Below are 22,284 nucleotides of genomic sequence, written 5' to 3' on the forward strand. Positions count from 1 at the left end.
TTCAGAAGTGTCTTCTACATAAACAGTGTGAAGAAATTCCCATGAAATTCGCTAAAGAATAAAGTAACATGTACACAATGACTGCATGGTTATTAAAATCACAGGTGAACTTAAACATAGAAAAGTTTTGAAAACATCAAAAGTGATTTTTTTTAAATAAAATAGAAACTACAGCACATTAACTTCAACTCTGGGCCCTGTGCAAGCCTTACGTATGCAGCAATTCATGAAGGCACAGCAAATCTAAGTTTTATGAAAGGGTAGTGTTGTGTAAGTGTTTATTTCTTGACCCAAAAAATAGGCAATGCTGACCCCAGAAACAGTGACACTGAAAACTACATGAGATTTTTAATATGGCACACAGCCCTCAACAGAGGGAAATTCCCAAGATTTTGGTGCCACTGAGCACTTACCTTCTCTGCCAAGGCAAACTCTGCCAGCTTGGCTCTGCTACAGACAATTCACTCAGCCCAGTTCAGAACAGAACACCAAGTATTTATCACCTAGTGCTGCCAACAAACTAGGAGATAGCTTCTGATCCAATTTTAACAATATTTTAGGCATAGAGCGACAGCAATTTCCCCCAGACCTCGAGTATTTCTTAATGCAAGGTTCAGCAGGACTGCACCCCTCTGCAAAATGGCTACATGAGCAACAGCTGCCAACAGCCAACTTCATCACTCAAACCCTTCTAAAACACTCCTCAAAAGGTCTGAATCTGTGAAAATATGTAGAAATATTCATACACAGGATGTCTGACTGTTTGCAATGTAGGTTGTTCCACTGAGTGTATTTTAAACACAAATAAAACCCAAAAATTCAATGATGCTAACAAAGTCAAGCATTCGGTAGCTGAAAATACCATAATGAAGCTTGGCTGCACACTCTCACTTGGGCAGCATTGTATGCACATACTACACAGATTTTTACTCATATAACCAATTATTTTTTCACTTCCATAAACCTGCAGCCTCACTGAATACACTGGACACACACATTCTCAAAACAAAACCAGGTTATGCAGTAAATGCAACTTGTCCTTAGGTTCTCCATGAGGAGAGAACCCATGCAGGGCAAGCAGGCAGGGCTGTCACAGAGGAGCAGGTACTGCCTGACTGTCAGAGCCTGGAGCAACAGCAAGCAAATCACCAACAGAAAGCTCCCACTGAGGGACTAAGGCTGGGAGAGGCAGGACTGTGCTCCTTGCTTGCAGTTAAACCTTGCAGATACATCAGCATCTAAGCAGGAGCTGAAATCAGTTAATGAACAGATAAGAAACAGTAATAACTACATAAATATACAAATAAACTTATTAATTATATCTCTTGGAACTTTAAGTCTTAAGCATTTCAAAACAGCCTCCCAGAAATGTTTATGTATGTATACATGTGTGTGAGCTTTCAACCTTTGCCTGTACAGCTTGAGGAAAACGAGGATAGCGTGACCTCAGTCATTTGCAAGAAAAGATGAATTTTTTTTTTTTGTTTGGACAGCTGAATATTTTATTTCAAGAATTAGGTTTTCTGTCTTCAGAAAACAGCATGCAGTAAATGAACCTCAGGCTACACAATGAATAAACAAGATATTTAATAGCCAGTCATTAGGAATAAACATTGTGCACTTGACGTACCAAATCAGGCTCCAGTCTTGAGGAAAATCATATGCAACTGGAAAATTACATATGGGAATATGAAATGAACAAATAAGCTTCTCTATACCATTTATTGATGCTTTAATTATGTACTTTTCTGCATTAATAAAATTTAAAGCTTACAGAATAATGGGGGGTTTCAAGCAAAATGGAAAAAAATTACTATAAAGCCCCCTGGAGCTCTCCTAAATCACCAGAATGATACAGTCCTTCCAAGTAATAATTAATACACCATTAGTGGGAGGTATCCTCCTATATACCTGGATAAATAGCAAGAAATTTCCCTTAGGTGGAAATCTAATCATTTTCAGCAAAATTTGCTGACAGCAAAAGAGTAACAAGATTCAGAAATTCAGATCCATTCCAGGCTAGAAACCAGCAATGCAAACAAAGGGAATTTTCTGGATTCTCCTTATGAATCCCCACTTCAGGGGAATTAAGAGAAGGGAAACACAGTTTAACACCAAAAATTTTTGACACTTTCAATTGTAAATGCTTTCAAATACACTGAGGTGCCTTTCTTTACACAAATTGAGTTAGAGAAAGGTCTTTCTTCAAGTTATAGAATGACCTTTAATAAGGCAACAAGGCATCATAACAAAGTATATTGAGTAAATATTTGCATTTGAGCACTTGAAATAATAACCAAAGAATTTTGGCATACACTTAACTGCCAAAAATAGAATCAATTGCCCAGCTGTGACAGGTAATTTGTTTGGCCTTTTACAATGACATAACTGTAATGCCAATGCCTACACTGAACATAGTTAACACTTCTAGAAGAAATGCTTGAAAAAAGCTTTATTAAACTAACAGACACGTGCAGTCTTATTCCCTGAAAAAAAAATTTTAAATTGCTTATGCAGCATACCTGACTGTATAAAGAAAATATCCAAGCATGCAATGAAATTCCAAGGGTTAAGATGCTTACTTATCTAACTTTTAAAAAACATTCTATTAATTTTGAGGTAGAAGCTTCTACTCAAGGCCATGTAACTTCTAGAACATGTCCATCTCAGGGACAAAAATCAAACATCAAAGTCTCCTGGGACAGAGTTTTCAAAAATTCTTATAGATGTACTTTCTGCTTATTTATGTTCTGCCTCATTTAACACAAAAAATCCTGTGCACATGGGACTAGAAGTTGAACATAAAGCTAGTGTCACCCATTTCACAGATCACAAGAGAATGACTGCCCCAAGTCATGGCTTCTGTCACGCACACAAACTATTCACCTATTTACAGATCTTTGGGGAGGGAGGAAATCACTTGAACAAAACACTTAGCCTCATAACATACAGAGCAATATTTTGCTGTACAATTTTAGTAAGAGATATACAGTAGACTGTTTCAAAGCTTCTCTTCTGAAACTAAAGTAATGTGACACTTTACGTAACTGAACATTTGCCATGACAGTAAATAACCTTCCACTGGGTTTACTGAAGGACATACTAAAAATTACTTTTCTTCCAAATGGAAGCTGGCTTTCTATACCAAAGATTGGTTCTACCTGCAGAAATACACTAACTTCAATTAAATCATGTACTGTCATTCAAAATCTACATTTCATCTGCGAAAACAGACTATTAATAGAATTCAGAATAAAAGTAACATATTAAAAACTAAAATACAGATTTCACTAACTCGTTACTTGTTATTTCAAGACTTTAAGAATCAGTTAGGTGCATGCTTTTTTCCCAGTAAGAGAGCAGTTTTGAAATGAAACTTCCTAGATTTAGTGATAAAATCTTCATATTTAAGCATTTTAAAAGGCTTGCACTGCTCTTCCTCAGGTGTAATTCAGATTGCCTGTTTTAAAACCTTAACTAGCTGGGGAGGGGGGGGGAAGAGAGAGGGAGAGCATTACAACAACTTTGTAAAATCCTGAAAAACTCAAATGCTAATATTTGGATTTGGATAGACTATGGAAACTCAGTAACTCAGAAATATTTCACATATGTCAAACTAATAGCTCTGCCCCTTATCAACAGTTAAAATCCAAGAAACATAAAAAGCATAAATGCCAGGATAAAACAGCCCAAATCCTCCAATTTACTGTCTTCTACCCTGGGATTTTATGTCAGTGGGCTGGGCTTCAAAGAACTGGACTCTTCTAGGAGATGAGCTGCTGATGAGCTTCCCTTCCTGCATTTGGTTACCAACTTGGTAAAATCCAGATTAAACAAATCTCTGAGAAAAATAAAATGCAAGTAAGAGACTGCTCTGAATTTAGAAGAATGCTCTTGAAGATTAGTATTAAGAGCAGGACTGCCTCAATTTCAAATGGATGCCGGTAACTCCCCTGCCTGTTAGTGATGTGTCATCAGCACCAGAGACATTAATGCTACAGACAGTCCAAGTGGAAGAAATCAGCTTCAAACACTTCCTGGTTTTATTCATATCAGCACCAGGATGCAATGATAGCTTACAGAAACTTCTGTCAGCTAACACTGCTGAAAGAAAATTATTCTGTTGTTCACTGTCACAGCAAAAGACCAAATAAGGAGTCTTATCAAGAGGCCTCTTGAGTAGGCTCATAGCAAATGTTGCTCATAACTGTTAAAAAAACCACAAGGAGTAGTCAAATGCTGTCTCAAGTGGTCAGAAGAGGTAGACTCACCATCTGTCTGCTGCCCAAAACAGCCAGAGTGAGTTGTTCTGTCAAATCAAAAGAAAAATACACTACAAAGTTGATTAAGCTCTTAAAGTAGCACTGCATTATAAATTAAAGGAAACCATCCAACCTGCTAGCTGTGGATAAATTATTTTTGAAATCTCTCTCTGCCCAGATGATGGGAGCATTGTAAACCTTCCTTTGTAACTGTTCTGGACCTGGTTGGGATGGGGTTTTCTTCACAGCAGCACTATGATGCTGTTTTAGAATTGTGACCAAATCAGTACTTCTGAAAATTAATGTTTTAGTTACTCCAGAACAGCATTTGCACAGCATCCAGGACCTTTCTGTTTCTCACACTACATCCTCCCCTGCTCCCCATAAATAGGCTGGTGGGTGCACAAGAGTTTGGGAGGGGCACAACCAGGAAGGCAACACAGACCAGAGAGATGCCATTTAGTGACATGCTCAGCAACAAAAAGGGAGAAGAGTGGGGTTTCATTTCAGCTTGCCATCTATTGCTGAGAACTTGGCTGGGCATTGGTCTGCCCATGAGAGGTGATGTGGGGCTGCCTCTGCATCACTTTTTTGTTTGTTTGTTTTCTTTCTCTCTTGTTCAACTTTTTAAAACAGCTTTTATTTTGAACCCAAGTTTTTTTCTTTCCTGTTCCACTCCTCATTCCCTGTTCCCCTGAGGAGGAATAGCAGGTAAGCAAGGGCCTGTGTGGAGCTTAGGTGTCTACTGGGCTTAACATCCAGCAATCACCAGCCCTTCACACAGAATCTATGGCAGCAAACCACAGTATTTGATTATCATCAACAGATACTGGGAAGAATTATGGAGCATGCAGTGCTACACCAATGTGCTGAAACGTTAGCTAGGTAGCAATGCTCATGATCTGCTAGCAGCACTTTTGTCAACTAAGAATTTCTCAATGTCACATTGAGTCTCATTCATAAAGAGAGCTGTACTTCTTGCTTCTTTCAACTACTACAGTCAACAGCATCTCACATGGTACAGATGCCATAAAATTTCCCAAAGAAAAGAATAAGAAGCTTCTCCTCCAACCATTCTCACCATATATCATGTCTGGATGCTCACATCAGTGTAATATTTGGTTAAATGGAGCTGGTTTTCAACAAACTGCTCTTCAGCACCAACATCTACTCAAACTGGCTTTGTCAAAAAAAAACCCACCAAATTTAAAAGCAATACTTCCAAGTTACATCTTCATTTTCAAGCTCTCCCTCACATTTGTGATGTCAAACAGGAGGAGACAAAAGAGGAATTCCCCAAACAGATGAAATTTAAAGTACCAGATATTTTCAGGTTAATAGTTAGAGCCATTAACCATACTTCCACTCCTTCACACCAAACCACCCACATGGCAGAACAAAACCACTCCAAAAATTAGGGTTCTTCCAAGAATGCTGGGTTTGGGTTGCAGCTCTTCAATACAAACCATACCCAGAACAAACCAATCACTGTGGGTGCACACATTACCTTAGGAGGAACTCTTTTCACATGACAGGTACTAACCCCACACTGACAATCCTTTCACCTCAGACAAATAAGAACTAATAACAGACTCCCTAAATACACCTTGGAAAATCAAGAAGTAAATAGAGCTGTGTATAATTTATATTCAGGATAAAAGAAAGCAACAGAATAAAGCCAGCACCTTACTATGGGAGCTGTTCTGCCACACACACCAGGGAATGCTCCTTGTTCTGACTGGAGATGGACAGAGTTTACCACTGAGACATAATTAGTAATCTTACAAATAAAGACAAACTTCCCAGTGCCTTCAGGGAACAGACCCAATATCAGCAAAGTCAAGCCAAAATTTTCACCCTGACACGGCACTTTAGATCCAGGATTAGAGACAGTGGGTAGAATTTTGACTCTTAACAAAGTTTCCAGGATTAACCATGGGCTACAAACTGCATAAACTACCACCCTACTTTTGAATTCCAGTGTCCACAGCCAGCTCCACATAAGCAGTCATCTCTTCACACACCTGAACTGCATACAAAAGTAGAAGCAATAGAAATTTTCAGCTTCAATGCTCTCCTACCAATGGAAAAATACATATGGTCCTGAGGATCCTGCCTTGAATCTTCAATGATGCAACCAAAGATTAGGTTGAAAAATAAAAGTTGTAGATTTCTCATTTAATGACTTTGCACACCTTCCAGTATACATCTCTAATTTGCAAAGACATGATAATGGTTATACACTGTACAGCAGTTTACTTGCAGATTGATACAGTGGAAAGAAGTGGTGACATGTTAACTGTGCTGTAAAGGAGGTGGCAAGGAGCATTTTAATTTTATCTGAAAATCTGTCAGGACAGTTCTGTCATCATAAACCTAGCTGCCTTCCTTTTTCATAGTACCACATCCAATGCAATGTGAAAACCTTCCAGTTGAAGAGGATTAATACTGACATTTGAATTTTTCCAATGTATAAGTAGTATCAGCTTTAATAACAGCCATACACGTCATCCTTTATGTTGTATGACATCTAGAACAAATTTAGAGAACGTTTGTTCTCCCAACTGTTCAACACACCCGTGGAGGGGGAAAAGTAGGGATGAAAAATACTGAAGAGGGGCACAGACAGTGGTTAGAACAAGGGCAAGAAGAAAGGCAGTGTTTCTTATACCATGGCTCCTGTTTAGATTAATAGGAAGAGACCGGATAACTGGAATGGAAAATGGCTCCTTCAGCGACCTTTAGTGTGCACAGTGCCATCCCCGAGAATGAACCTTAAAAATGGATATGATCAAAACATTCATCAAGGAAACAAGGAGCAGGCAGCTGACAGCCACTTGAGAGAGAAGCAATGTCTATGGTAAGACTTACAATTCTGGGCTTTTTAGATCAGTTTGACCTCAATTTGCATCTCCTTATCATTCTATTCCTTTAATTAGATTACAGTGTCTTTCATGGCAAACTGTAGGTGTTACAGTCTGGCTTCTTTAAACACATTTGAAATGTTAATTAAAAATGCTAACAGCTATGCACAGTAATGAAAATGTATAGAACCATGAGATTGAAGAAATTCAGCTGGAAGAAACATTTAATGTAGCGACAAAATCCTGAGCAACTGTCAAATACCTCTTTTCTATCAACACTCACTTAACAAAAGCTTTAGATGATCTTTACTAGAGAAAAACTATTCTTAGCTGTTTAAAAATGACAGCAGAACAGCCTGATCCCTCTCTAATGGGAGATAAGTCTTCCAGCATCTCAATGGCCTGAAAGTTTAGTTTGATGATAAAAGCAACATAGTTATTTTTAGCACTCTACGGGCATAAAAATACAGCTCTAAACTGTGACCTACAGCTATGCACAGCCAAGCATCACATCATACGACAGCCTTAACTTCAGCTACAAGCACGTCTGTAGTTGCTTCAGACTATCATTATTCATCTCACTACCAACAATACATTTGGATGGATTTAGCAACAAGCATTTGAAATTGTTACCATCTTTTTTCAAATTGCTGCCATCGGCAGAACTCAATTCAAAGGTAGGAGATCTTAATGGACTTGGGAGAAAGTATTTGAGAGACCATGTTAGGTTAAATGGATTACTGCTTCTCTCCAGTACAGAGGATGAAAAAGAACCTTTAAAAGCAGAAAAACTTAAACTGTCATATTCAGTACAGAAAGTCATTTTTTCTGGGCACAGTTTGAGTAAATGAAAAAAAAAAAAAAAAAGAAAATAGAAAAAAGAGAAAAACCCCTTGTTTTCTTCCAGCAGTACTAAGAACCTGCAAACGGGATATGCTAGAATAAGAGACCTTCAAGCAAACTCACCTGAAACAACACTGTTCACAGACAACTGCTAAGGTAATTTATGTTATTTTATTCTAATTTGCATGCTTGTACGTGCATGATTTGTTACAAAGTACAAATCAGAAGTCTATTCTACCAGATTTCTGTCTCCAGATTATGTGAACAATAATTAAAATATTTAAAATAAAAATTGATACATAAGTTGTAAAACCAGGTCAAGCAGAGTTGCAGCACTTAACTACTAATTAATTAATTTCATTTTTAAATATATGTGTAAGTTCAAATTTTTGAAGTTTGGGAGTTTGTATTTTCTTGGAATGGACTGTTCTTATTTAGTTGGCTTTTTTGTGAGGTTTGAGGGGTTCTTTGTTAGCTTGCGTGATGGGGTTTAGGGGTTTCCTCCCTGTTTTTAAATCATGTATACTATGGATAAAATATGAAATGTTTTCAAGGTGACAGATATGTACTTTCAGATGCTGTAAATTCCACAGAGTATGCTAACTCAGAAAAGAGACAGGAAATATTGTAAGGTGCAAGACTTGTCATATTTCATCATGGCCTGGTGATTTTGTACAGCAAACTACTCTAATCATTAATAAAGTTTCATTCAACCATTCAGTTCCTAAGAAAGAAGTCTACAGGTAAAAAGAACTAATCAGTTAGACAGACAAGCAAAATTTTTTTTTTCCTCTCCCCAGCTTAAAAATGCCACTTTTTGGCTGGATGAAATGGTCAAAAACTGATTCCTTCAAATCCACAAGATGTCCTGGATCAGAAGTAGTTACAAAAACCCTGCTGAGGGAGTTGAAATGGCACCTGAAGGAGCGTGAAAGATTACTGCAAGAGATTGAAAATGAACAAAAAGTCCAGAAACCTGGCATGGATTACAACTGGCTCAAGAACTATCAAAACCCTCAAGCAACAATTCCAGCTACTGAGCAACGACAGCTTGAAGTTCTGTGCTCTCAAATCCAGCCTTGCCAAACAGGAACTGTTCTCAGCAGGTAATTGTTCCGTATTTCCCTGACGCCGAGTTCTCTATCACAAGTAAGATGTTTCTCTACCTAATCAAAGTTCATATTTGGCTCTGCTCTTCCAAAGTAGCAATGACAGCAACTGGAGAGCATTTGTACAGTTTTAGAAATTACACCTTCACTTTAATATGTTGCACTTGAAGGAAGTTTTAAATCAGGATTTTCCTGGTCTAATCCAAACAAAGGAAATTTCATATGACCCTTCAATACTTCCCATTTTTCCTGTTACTTATCCCTACTACTTATTAAATAGCAACCCAGTAACTAAAAATCAAATAAAACAACTAATGCAATGCACCATTATGCAGAAATCCAACCTTACTGTCTACAATGCCAGAAAGCTCCTAAAAACTTGAAAATCAGTATAAATTAAAAAAAAAATCCCTCCATGCATTTTATGAAGAAAAAATCTCCTATGCCTGCATTTTAAGTACATTTTCTAGGGACTCAGAAACGACAGAACAAGTCCATTTGCCTTTTAAAGCCCAGAATACACCTAAGGGCAAAGTCAGTTTAAATCAAGTTACCCAGATGGGCCAAGGAATAAAAAAAAGGGGAAAAAAAAGCCTACCCAATTACAACTGCTTTCAATCCACAATAGCTGGAGCACATCCAGTGCATTGTTAGAGCTCTTTTCCTCTTACAATCTTCTGGGGGAGGTGAGTGGGGAAATGTGGCAGCAAGGAAAAAAATGACACTAGAACTCAAGTCATTTCCTCCTTCCCCACCCCCAAATGACCAGAGAGGAAAGAGAAAAGTTTTCAGTGCCGATGATTAGATTTCAATTTTTGTTTTTTTTTTCTAGATTTCGGGAAGTTTTGGCAGAAAATGATGTTTTACCATGGGAAATAGTCTACATATTCAAGCAAGTTTTAAAAGATTTTCTTACCACCATTGAGAGAGAAAACCAAGCAGAGCAGCTGGTAGATGCATGGAATACAAATTGCCCTGAACATTTCAGTCTGCGTGGTGACAGCTCCAACAAGTCGGACAAAGATGAAATCCCCACGGTTTCAAGTTATGTCGACAAAAACACACAAAGCATGTTTCCCACCTTCTCTCACAGGATCTGGAATCTACCCTATTACTACCCATCAAGTTAAGTTGGTTTGTGTTACTTTCAAAAAGTTATGTAGCCATCCACATTCCTTTGTTGTAATTGCCATCAAGACACACAGGAGTAAGAAATGTGGCATCCTCCCCTTTTTATTCCAAGTTTAGGAATTAAAATCCTTTGTAATAGCTGGTATGCAGTAACTTAGGTATCAACTCACCTTTTACCTTTATAGTTTCTTAGAGCTGTTGTGTTTGAAGCCACCTTTTAAAAAAAATGTAGAGGTTTCTGAAAAAAAATCTGAGGCAGTTTAATTATCAGCCATATAGAGCTAGAAGTATTTAAATAACAAAAAAAGATTGCTCTGCATATTTTGAAACAGCATCAATCCACAGAGTGTTAGGCAAAACTTCTGTGTTTGTCACATAGTTTTTAGGCTCTATGAGAACTTTATACTGTGTAAAAGAAATGGTTTAATATAACATCAGTTAAATAAACCGGTAAATACTTTTTGGAGCTGAATAATTATTTCTTAACTTCAAGAATAATTGCATGTAAACACTGACAGAACTCAGCTGCATGTACTATTTCTATGTTTTTTTCTAAACTATACTCTGCACATGCTGAAGTATGCGAAGTTGGACAGCTAAACAAAACCAGCAGATATTTAACAGCATTTAACAACTAGCTCTCTATTCTTTTAAAAAATTATTTAATTATTTAATTTTTAATAGCCATTTTTCATTTGACTGACTTGTTTTGAAACCCAAACTCTGCATTAAACCCTTAACATTTTGATCAAGTCAGATGGCACCTCTCTAGAATAGCCAAGGAGTCAACAGATCATTTCTAACACACAGGGTGTTCATTCTGAATTTACACGTAACAAAATCTAATGTTTCTCAGCCACCATGATCTATCACTGTGGGTTCACCAAGTTTTACAAGATTAATCACATACATAGCAGTCACGGTCACAGCAGGCAATTAGAGCAGAAAATCAATGAAAACATATGCCAGAACTCAGTTGGCTACATTTCCAATTGTGCTCCCATCACTGTAACAAGTTTTTACACGTTTCATATAACGTCTTTTTCCCTGTACTTGCTTTTGATCTGTCTGCTGGATCAGAAAAAATGGGCAAGACCCACATGGCCCAATTCACAGAATACACTATTTCATAAACAAAATTGCTTCCTCTAGTATTTTCTTCAAACATACCGAAGAAGCCAATCAGATTTCATCAAGTTGGTAACATAACTTTAAGGCATCTTATGCTCCACAGCTGTATTCCCCATTCCAGAAAAAAATTACTAATAATGCAACGTAAATTGGAGGAACAAATGACACAATAATTTACTAAACACTTTTAAATCTTTTAAAAAATGGGTTTAAAAAGTCTTTGAAAAGCTTATGCTATAGAGAACATTTCATGTAGAAAAATAAAACAATATTCACAGAAGATAAAACAATGAGAACTCCTAATCCACATAAAGGACAATGCACTGGAGGACTAGAGCAAAAAATTTCCAACAGGTTTAAAAGAATAAAAGCTACAGCTCAATACCAAAAGAAACTAGCACCTTCACCTCCCCTGAACTAAATACACAAAGCTTCACAAGGACATGCAAACTTCTTATATCTGCACTCAGAGCTGCTACAAACTCTTTGCCCTCTTCTTGTCAGTTTGAGGATTAATACCAAACACTGTGCTAAACTCACTCTGCCCTACTGATGCAGCACAAGGAGGTGGAGATTCTCCTCCTGCAGTTCTAATCTAATCCCTGCATGAGTGCAGCAAGAGATTCAAAGAAAGATTTTTCCACAGTGATAAAACTCTCACAAGTATTAAATATAAAGGACCTTTCCTACAGGAAGGGGGGTAACAGGTACTGAGTATTTAAAAGGTATTGGCAGAATTACTCTGAGAATTAACATTCATAATGCTGGTTTCAGATGGCTTTGAAGTGGTCAAATGTGCAAGATTCCTGCAATGGCAATTCATGTAAGTTTATTTCTTAAAATGGTATCCTCACAGCTCTCTATCTGAAAAATAGGTAAAAAAACCTCTCAAAACGCAGCTTCCAAATTTTCACTTATGGAAAATGGAAGGCCAGTGACATGGAAAATCTACTTACCTTAACAAACACCAAAAATGAGCAGGGAAAACAAATAAACACAAGAAGATAACCCCAGATACAACCTACCCATTACCCACGCTCCGCAAACTTCACTTCAATTTCATTTGAACATGAGCAAATGCATTTTTCCAAGTTCAGAAAGAGGGACCATCAACTCTGCCATATTCTAAAAGGCAGTTGCTGCACAATAGTTTAAAAATACAGGTAGGCATCATGGCAAATTCAATGTTAAATCCCCATACAGTGCCAGGGAAATGCACAGAAAGGCTCACCTACTTTTATATGCATGTTTTAATCAGATTACTGCATCCAGTTCTAGTGCTCACATTTGGGGGGAAAGGAGAAGGAGAAAGCAAAGGGGAACTGCAGAAGGTACAGGAAAAAAAAATATCCAAGGGCTGAGAAAATGCCCTCCTCTAAGGACTCACTTTGGCCATTTTTTCCAATACTGAAATGTGGGGTAACTTTGTGGAGTACAAGCACTTCCTCCTGACCAAATTGTTATATACTCTCTCTAGTTAAAAAGTAGAAAAACCATAGAAAAAGCAATGGGGTAAGGGCAAGAAGCCAAACTAAAAATGGTAAATATATTTTAAAGAAATTTGTTAGATTTACTGCAACATGCTGCCAAGAAAATCTGTTCTTCAACTCACCAGCTGACACAAGGCATTTGCTAGAATTATGCTTACCCTTAGAATTCAGCCACCTCAGACAGGACTGAGATTGCTGGAAGACCAGTCACCACTACCCTGTGGGAGACCACTGTCCAAGCAACTGCTTCTTTAAGTATTTTATATTTATGCCCTACACAATTTGCAATGTAGCTCTAAAACTACATCGCCCCTTACACGGAGCCAGCAGGTATTTCTGCAATAGGCAGGGAGCCACCACAAACCACTCTGGTGACAGAAAGGTGAGTGGCAGTAATTCCAAAGGACAGCAGCGTCTCCCACCTGCACAAGCATCAAGCAAACAAACAGCATGCAATATTTCCAGCCAGTAATTCAGCTTCAAAAAGGTGCTAACTTGGTGAAAGGTGCACCTAAGAGATGCAGGAAATAAAAGAGATAATAAGCACCTTTTACACACTTAAGCCTTAACTGTCTTAATGTGAACACAATTGGGTTGATACCAAGGAAGGATTTAAGGGTCTGAATTTCTTTTCTTTCAGTTAAACATAATAAAAGGAATTAAAAAGTTAATCAATGAGCTGTTTAAGGACAGAAATTCCAGTCAGATTTTAGGAGGTTTCTATTTCTACTACCTTTCCCCAAGAACCCCAATTACTAATCCTGCTACTCTAGAGGTAGTTCAGGAAGCAAAAGACTCTTAAAATCTTGGAAAATGAGGCATCATCGGTAAAGGAAGCAAACACAATCCACATGTCTTTTTAAGGGAGACACGAGGCTTTTAGATCCCATTAAACAATCTCAGTAACATTTCTGTAAAGTATTATTACACACACTCATGTGCAATAACACACCTGTTATTACCAATCTGGTATCAAACTGACACATTCTTATATATAAATTTAGACAAAAGTGGTAGGCAGACAAGTGTCCATCAGTAATTGTACATCCAGCTTCAAATAAACATAAATAAGCATTTCAAAAATCTGAATAACTTTGGTTTTGTCTTTCCCAAGAACAAAAAGGTTTGAAAGAAGTAGACAATTATGCTACAAGCAGCCTCAACAAATGAGGAGAAATTCTTTTTGTTTTCAGCTCCTCAAACTGTTTCTGAAGAAATCAGTGAATAAAATACAAGCATTTCCTTTGAAATGCTTGAATCTAAACCACTCGAATCTAAACCTCCTATAGAGACTTCAGGTTTTGCAAAAACGCTCCAAATGTAAGCACACTCCCAGAGCTGTGAAACAGAAGTATGCATGGAAACAAAACACACCTAAGCAAACACAGCTTCTCATAGAGATTCCTTCCATTTTGTGGCAGGACAGACACACACCTATCATCTATGCTCAAAGGTTTTATAGCTATTGTTAAGAAATTCTGTCCACACTTACATAAATGGTCATTTAAGATGTTTCTTAAAATAAATTAAATAATCTTACGTTAAATTAAATATCACTTCTGTCCCACTCAGACATGGGGAAAAAACATTATAAAACCAAACCTGTAAAAATATTTTTTTCCCTACTAACATAGCTGTCAAACTCACAATCAGGTTATCTGCTAAGACTTGTGAGCGGAAAGAGTGAATGTTTCTATTCAACCAAAAATAAAGATATGCCTCTGCCTAGTCACACAAGGCTTGATCAATCATGCTTATTCCTCCTGTGTACAGAAAATACACAAAATAGATCTTGTGGCTTAGTACTCAGTTGGTTTAAAGAGTCAAACACTTCGTAAATGTTCAGTTGGATTAAAGAGTCAAACACTTCAGAAACGTTACTATCACCTAAATAAAGACCGAAAAGTCACAAACATCTTGTTCCTACTGAGTTGAGGCATCACATTCACAGAAATAACTTAAAATAACTGTAAAATTTTGTCTGGTCACTTCTGGAAAACTTTAACTACAGCAATTCAGAGCACTGACAGATAAAAAGGAATAGATATTTTGAGGTGCCAGTTTTGTCCTTCACTTGAAGCAAAGATAGAAACATCAGACTACCTGATAGCAAGATGTTACGCAAAAAGTTCATTTTTTCTCAGATGCCAATGTACACCTTTTAAGATAAATATACCTTCCTGAAATACAGCAACCTCTATTGCTGTGCAACACACAGGGGAAAATAAAACACGAAACACTCACTCTGGAGTGCATGCCCAGCTCTTTCTGAAAAATACTATATGGAAGTGCATATAAAACACTTTCCTACAGAAACCACAGATACACTACCACACCTGGTCTAAACACCATGATTAGTATGTACTGCCACAATCCAGGCAACACCCAGGAGAAAGTAGTTTCTGGATTTCAATATCCAGACTCCAGCGAAAAGCAAATGTACCTGCCTGCTCTGCAAACACACATACACTGCTCGTTGCCTGTAAACTCTGCCATCTGAGAATAACCCATAAAGAACAATACATCAATATACCGCTGATTTGCTTTATTCTGGTAACTTAAATGCTTCCATGGGTCACGACAGCAATGAACTTGTGCATCTCATTTATCACTTGCCACTGATAAAGTTTTAAGTTAATGCACCTGAATCAGAATACACTGAGTCCTTTCTAGTACAGTTCTACAGTTTTTTCAACAGAACGAAGTACAGCTGCACACCAGCGCTAATGCACTTCAGAGAAAGCAAACTCTACACGCAACCCATCTAGCGATGACGGAGACAATAGACCTAAGCAGTAAATCAGAAAACATCACTAAATACTAAGTGCACAAAAACGCATCAGCCACAAACGCTACCGGGAGTGTTAGGCTGGAATCCAACACCTCCACAGCGTGGGCCCACCAGAGCAGGGGAGCCAGAGGAGGCTGCCCTGGCTCTGGGGAACGCCCGGGGCACCCAGCACAGAGGAGCGAGGGAGGCCATCAGGAGCAGCGGCCCGGCGCGCCGCACTCACCCCGCAGCCAGCAGCGGTTCCTGTGCGGGATGGCGGGGAGAAGCGCCAGGGCGGCCGACCCGCGCCTCCTCGCCCAGGAGCTCGACGGCGGTGACGGCCCCACCGACGGTGAACCAGTCCCGGCTCCGGTCCTCGCCGAGCTGCCGCAGCATGGCGGGAATGGCGGCCCCGGCACGCGGTCCCCGCCGCCGCCCTCCCCAGCGCGGGCACACCCTGCCGCCCCCCGCGGCACCGCCCCGCTCCGGGGCCGGGCTGCTCTCCCTTCGCACGCCGTTCACCTGCAGCTGCGGGCCCAGCTCCTCTAAACCGGCCCCCAACATTTATTAGAGCCTTCCTTAGGCACGACATACAGATGCAGACCACAAGTATAGGTAGGGTCGAACACTAAGGCCTGCCACCACTACTGGATAAATTTCAAAAGAAGAATAGGAAAAAAGATAAACGTGTCTGTTGAAGTTCCCTTTCACCCTGTCATCCTCTCTTCTGAAATAACTGCAGACATCTGTGTGTAATTTGTTAAATCAGATAGATAATGAAAAACAATCTGAACACAGGGTAGAACCTTACTTTCTCTAATAGGATTTGTCATCTCCACACTGAGTACCTGATCCAGTGCACGCATTTGGCTGCTTTAGAACTCTTACTGTCAGACAGGTAAACAACAGCCTCTGGTTGCTTAATATATCAGCCTCAAAATTCTAAATTAAAGAAAGAAGGGGATTTTCCTCACTAAAATTTCAAGAGGTTTTTAAAGTTTTAAATGAAAGAGGTGACATAGATGCAGCATTTTGACATAAATTATGCTCCTATATTAAATGCAAAAAATGCCCATGTAAGATCCGAGCAGTCTTGTTTGCCCTGTGTGACAAAGCTCGTATGTAGCAAATCTATACACGTGCAGATTATGTAAATCACTCACAGGGAAAGTAAATGCAGTCTGTGATCCCACTAAAGCATTTTAACACACACGATAAAGGTCTGAGCTCTGCTTTCCTTTCACAGCCTCGGGAGGCCCGGGCGGTCATTCCCCCCCCACCCCACCCCACCTCACAGAACAATGCCTGAGCACAGCTCTGGAATTCCAGTCACTCTGTCCTTCCCGCACCTGGAGGAAACGTGCAAAGCACGTTGGTGCTTCAGACTTCATCATTATGGCCCAGCGGGTGCCTCCCACTCCTCCAGGACAAGCTGTTCCCTGAGGGACATAGGGAACTGCATAGACTGCGACAGGCCCTTCCCGGCATTGTCCTGGCACGGGACCTGCTGTGCTTGCTCTTGGGAAGCAGGACTGAGGTGAAGATCTACACTGGAGGAGCATTTCCAGGGAGGGATCGAGGGAGGTGGTCCTGCCCCTCTGCTCAGCCTAGAGGAGGGGAATGTGGAGTTTTATGTCCAGTTCTGTGCTCCTCGGTACGAGAGGGGCGTGGAGCTCCTGGAGCAGGTCCAGTGGAGAACAACAGATAATGACTGGGAGCCTGGAGCATCTCTCTTATGAGAAAAGGCTGAAAGAACTGGGCCTGTCCAGCGTTGAGAAGAGACGACTGAGAGGGGACCTCATCAGTGTGTATAAATATCTAAAGGGAGGGTGGCAAGAGGATGAAGCCAGGCTCTTCTCAGTGGTGCCGAGCGATAGAACAAGAGGCAATGGGCAGGAATTGATGCACAGGAAGCTCCACATGAACATGAGGAAGAACTTCACTGTGCAGTGACCATGGACTGGAACAGGTTGCCCGGAAAAGGTGTGGAGTCTCCCTCACTGGAGATATTAAAGAACCATCTGGATGCAATCCTGTGCCACGTCCTCTGGGATGACCCTGCTCGAGCAGGGAGGTTGTTCCAGGTGCCTCACTGCGGTGCCTTCCCGCCTGACCTATTCCGTGATCCCGGGGGCAGCGGGGCTGGCGCCGCCGCGATGTGAGGGCGCTCCGGTCCTCCGCGGCCATAGGGGGCGCTGCTGTCCCCGCCCGCCGCGCGTCCTTTCCCGGCGCGCCCCGCGGCAGCAGCGGACCCGTCCCCGTTCCCGAGTGTGACCTTCGCCACTCCCCTGGCACGGTGGGTCTGGGCCCGGCGAGCCCGGCTGGGTCCTGGCGGGCACCGCTCGAGGGTGTCTCGGGTGGGGATAGCGCTGCTTCAGCCTGGGAAAGGAAGGGAAGAAGGGAGAAAGGGAGCGCGGCCCGCGGCGCTGGAACTTTGCCGTTACCGTCCCGCCCCCGTGCAGCCGCTCGGGGCTCGGGCAGGTGCCCCGGGCTGCGGCGGGTTGTGGCGGGGAGGTCAAGGAGGCAGCAAACCCGGAGCGTTGTTCCGGGTAGATAGCAGGGAAAAAAAATATTTTGAAGGACGTCGCGGCCGCACAGGCCCTGGGGAAAGGTCTCTGCCGGGCTTTGGTGCGGTGTTACGTGGAAACTGCGCTGCTTATTCGCTGTGTTCTGTGGCGGTGGGGAAATCCTCCTTTCCTGCTCTGTTCAATCTCCTTGTTTGTTAGTATGTTTTGATATTCTGCTATAGCAGAGTAACTGTCTATGTTCCACTGTTCATCTGAAACTACAAAGGATGGAAATTTAAGTGAGCGTTAAGTCCTTAATGCAGTGTCGTTAATAGTGTGGTGAAAGAATAAGGGTGTTTCAGGAACTTTTGCCACAATAATAAATTATTGAAATGACTGTCCATTAACAAATGTAAATGGGGGTTTGTCTGTAATTATATAGGAATTGCCTCAAAGTTCCTTTAATTCTTTAAGAAACACGTCGATTTTTCCAGTTGTATGACAAGGGCTGCCCTTGCACCCTCTCCTCTTAGAGGGGCGATGCTTTAGCAGACAATGCTTTACATTTAATAACAGCAGCTAAGTGAGCATTACCTCAGAGAAGTTAACTCTGCTTTTCTTCCCTGGGTCTCTGGTTTACCATATGCTTTGTATAGCTGACTTTTTTGGGTTGTTATAAGTGTCAATAGTGACTATTGAGTGTGCATAAAACATGGGGTATCTCAGTGCAGTGTGGTGCAAATGGGAACTAACATTTATGTGAGTTAGGATAAGCTTTATTCTAAAACCTCCTACAGTTTTCTCTTTGTCTTGCAAAGCTGCATGGAAAGGAACAAACTGCCAACACTGACAGGCTTCTTGCTCTTGGGGCATATTTTGAAAGTCAAATAGTCATGATAAAGCATGAATTCATTAGCTTAACATCATTTATGTTGCTATTTTGAGTAGAAATTACCATGCTGGAAGAGACAGCTGCGAGGGAAGGAAGCTAAATGGGTAGTGCAAGGAAGGAGCCTCACTGGCTTGTCTGGAATGAGATTTCCTCCTAAGGGAATCTGGAAACTTTAGGAAAAAGCTGTTACTGATAGGCAGAGAGAAATCTAACTGTTGCTGCTCTGTAAATCTTCTGTTGACTCATCTTTCATCAACTGTAATTTTAAAAATTGTTTGTGTTAGCCCATAAATTGTAAACTTAACTCTGAATTATCATTTCTTTGCTTTGGAATAACTACTTCTGCATGTTTGGGGATTTTTTAACTTGTGAACTGCTGCTGATACGTATCAGGAGTGTGTGTGTATACATAAAGATAGATGTATATATATATATGTATATATATATATGTATGTCTGTATGTATGTTAAAAATCCAGCAGGTAAGAATACATCTGCAAAAGTTAAAATGACAACACTTTTTATAATTTCAGATGGTGCAGGCCATGATCCCAAAGGCGTTGAAACCCATGACATTCTACTTTTCTACTGTGTATCAAGAAATATGGGTTGGTGTAGCGTTAACATCTTATGCCTACTACAAGATTTCCTATGGGGGTGAGTCACACATCATAGTCTTTTTTATACAAGAGAATATCCACAGCTGGAATCAAGTCATTGAAAATAGCCAGCAAGTCAGAAATTAACATTCTTCCTTAGGGTCAGGTCTTTGCTATAATAATTTAGGTGTTTTAAATGCTGATTGTAGATGGTTGCACAAAAATACTCAAATGTCAGTGTAACTGTGCTTATATTATAAAGATTAGGTAATGTTTGTAATTGGTTTTAAAATGCAGATCTAACTTATTTGTGATTTGAAAAAAAAGTTGTTTTAAACAGGTTCTCTCACACGAATGTGTGAAAATGTATTTTGGGCTGATGGCATCTCAAAATGAGAGCTACATCACTGAACATGAGAATGTGTGTTACTTGGTGACACTGGATGACTTTCTCAGAGAAACAGAAAATCTAATGTAAAAATAATAAATTTGAATGGGCCAGGTCCCTTAAAGCAGAAGGGTACAAGAGATTATGGTATCTTAAAGGTCCTGTTTGTCAATTTAGGCTATGCCAAATAAATCTCAAAACCTTTACTGGGTGTTGTGAAAAATGAAGTGTTGTAAGTTAGATAAAGGAACCCCTTGCTATGGCAGCAGCAGAGATATTACCTCAGTATTTCTCTAGCTTTGTCCAAATCATAGCATTCCAAAACTGATACACTGCACTTAAAAGTTTAAGTAAATATAATTAGTTGATCTTTATGGCTGCTTAGTGACTATTAAGTAAATATGAGTAGTTGAGGTAAACAGGAAGGAAAAAAAAAGTTTTAACTTTTGCTTTAACCTTTTATTTCAAGGAGAGTTCAAAATGGACAGACTTGTTTCAAACTTGTCTTCATGTCATGCTACATTAATTCATGACCTGGTGTAGATTTTTGAGGGCCAAAAAACCTGGATAAATAGCAACTGTATGCTAAGCTTTATTTGAAAGGGAAAATAGTTTTTAATAGCTGTAGCCCTTTCTGCACTATGGGGGATAATTTTGCAAATAATATATAGAATTACAAAAGAGTATGTTGTAGGATAAATCAGATTGGAAGGGACCTCTTGAGCTCACCTGGTCAAACCAGTGCTTGAAGCAGTTAGATCCCAGTTAGATCAGGTTGCTTATTACCTTATTCATAATTTAAGTGAGTATTTCCAAGGATGGAGATTGTACAAGCTTTTATAAAAGTCTTCCTTAGGAAGACTTTTTTTTTTTCATCATTATGACCCAGTGTTTTAGGAGAACAATTACAATGGTAATGTAAAATACAAAGGAAAATTTTAAAGCCAACGTTTCACTTCAGTTCACATCCATATCTTGTGTGTGTGTATATACCCATATATAATGTAAAATAGTGACATTCCATAAAAGTTTCTTTTGAATTATAATAGAAATCTTGATGACTATAATTTCTAAATGCATGGAGTGTTGGTTAATTAAAAACAAACAACTTTTAAAAATCAATATAAAGTTTGCAGAAATGTACCATGGAAAGTACACTTTGTACACTTTCAATTTTTGTTTGACCTAATTATAAGCTAATTAAATCTGTGAAAAGTAAATAGGAAATATATTTTTAACTGTCATTGTTCAGCTTATTTTTCTTTCTTTTTTTCCCCAGGCAAAAAATCATCAGGAAGTAGTAAGTATTAGATATCTAATACCTTGATATAATTTTTAAATAAGTACAGTAAAAATTAGTTCAGAATATTTTACATTAGATAAATTAGGGGCTTAAGTTACAGATTTAGCAAATGTTTAAAGACTACTTCAAAATAAGTAATTTTGGTTGTATTGATAATTTTATATCCTAGAAACAACTGTGGATCTGCACATAATTAATCTTTTGTGTAGGTTTTAGGAGTAAAATGGAAATTCTATACCTTGACTGTGTGGACAAGGAATTTTTTTTTCAAATAATAGTTAAAACTATTTAATGGAATTACTTAAATCAGCATGATTTTAAGAGTACCTGCTATTTAGCTATCAAGAAACTAGAAAGTATAAACTTGTGATTTGAATTTGTATCTTTATAAAGTAATGTTTAGATATTTATGGACAGTTTGTCTGACATCACACTGGAATTTATTTTTTCATGACCCGCTGTATCTCAGTTCACTTTCTGCACCATGAGAGAGAACCCATTTGCTTACAGTTGAATTTTTACATGCAAACATTATTTACATTTTGAAATGTGCAATAAAAGAAAATACTGCCTAGTACTAGACTTAGAATAATAGTGTAAATAAACTTCAGTTCTGGAAGAACCATAACAAAACCAAGGAAGAATGGGTGTTGACTGTAATAGGGCTTTAAAACTCGCAAAAGAAAAATTTTAATATTTGCTACATTTACTTATGTACATATTCTGAGGGTAGTGTTGTATTTGAATAGCCAATTCTTGTGCTCAGGTGTAAGTACAGTTGTCAGTTCTAGGACCTGCACTACATTCCTGAATTGATTTGCTTTACTGTTTGAACAGCCTAAATTGTGTCTTTGTTTCAGAGTCCTCTGGTTCTGGCCATCATTAAAGATCTCTTCTGTTCCTGGAATATGAATTTGGTGGTTCATCATTTCTACTGCAAATGAAGGGAGTTCCAACCATAGGGAAATGAATACTAGAGCTGTACCTGATCCATCT

The 22,284-nt window shown here is 39.3% G+C and overlaps 2 protein-coding genes across 2 annotated transcripts in view; one reads left to right on the forward strand and one right to left on the reverse strand.

Annotated features, from left to right (window-relative positions):
* Nucleotides 1-9,823, reverse strand: part of TDRD9 (tudor domain containing 9) — a 61,975-nt gene extending 52,152 nt beyond the window's left edge. Inside the window, exon 1 of the mRNA XM_071426332.1 lies at nucleotides 9,677-9,823. Within this exon, the coding sequence (XP_071282433.1) occupies nucleotides 9,677-9,726 (50 nt within the window). The 5' untranslated portion in view covers nucleotides 9,727-9,823. The remainder of the gene's footprint in view (nucleotides 1-9,676) is intronic.
* RD3L (RD3 like) lies at nucleotides 8,776-10,453 on the forward strand. Its single transcript, XM_071426333.1, has 2 exons — nucleotides 8,776-9,075; nucleotides 9,911-10,453. Exons 1-2 carry the CDS (start codon nucleotides 8,777-8,779, stop codon nucleotides 10,206-10,208), a joined length of 597 nt encoding a protein of 198 aa, XP_071282434.1. The 5' UTR covers nucleotide 8,776; the 3' UTR covers nucleotides 10,209-10,453.
* Nucleotides 10,454-22,284: the final 11,831 nt, after the last annotated feature.

The sequence above is a fragment of the Agelaius tricolor genome, unplaced genomic scaffold, assembly GCF_023055355.1.
Source record: "Agelaius tricolor isolate 1412-34295 unplaced genomic scaffold, bAgeTri1.0.p SCAF_5, whole genome shotgun sequence".
NCBI classification, from domain to species: domain Eukaryota; kingdom Metazoa; phylum Chordata; class Aves; order Passeriformes; family Icteridae; genus Agelaius; species Agelaius tricolor.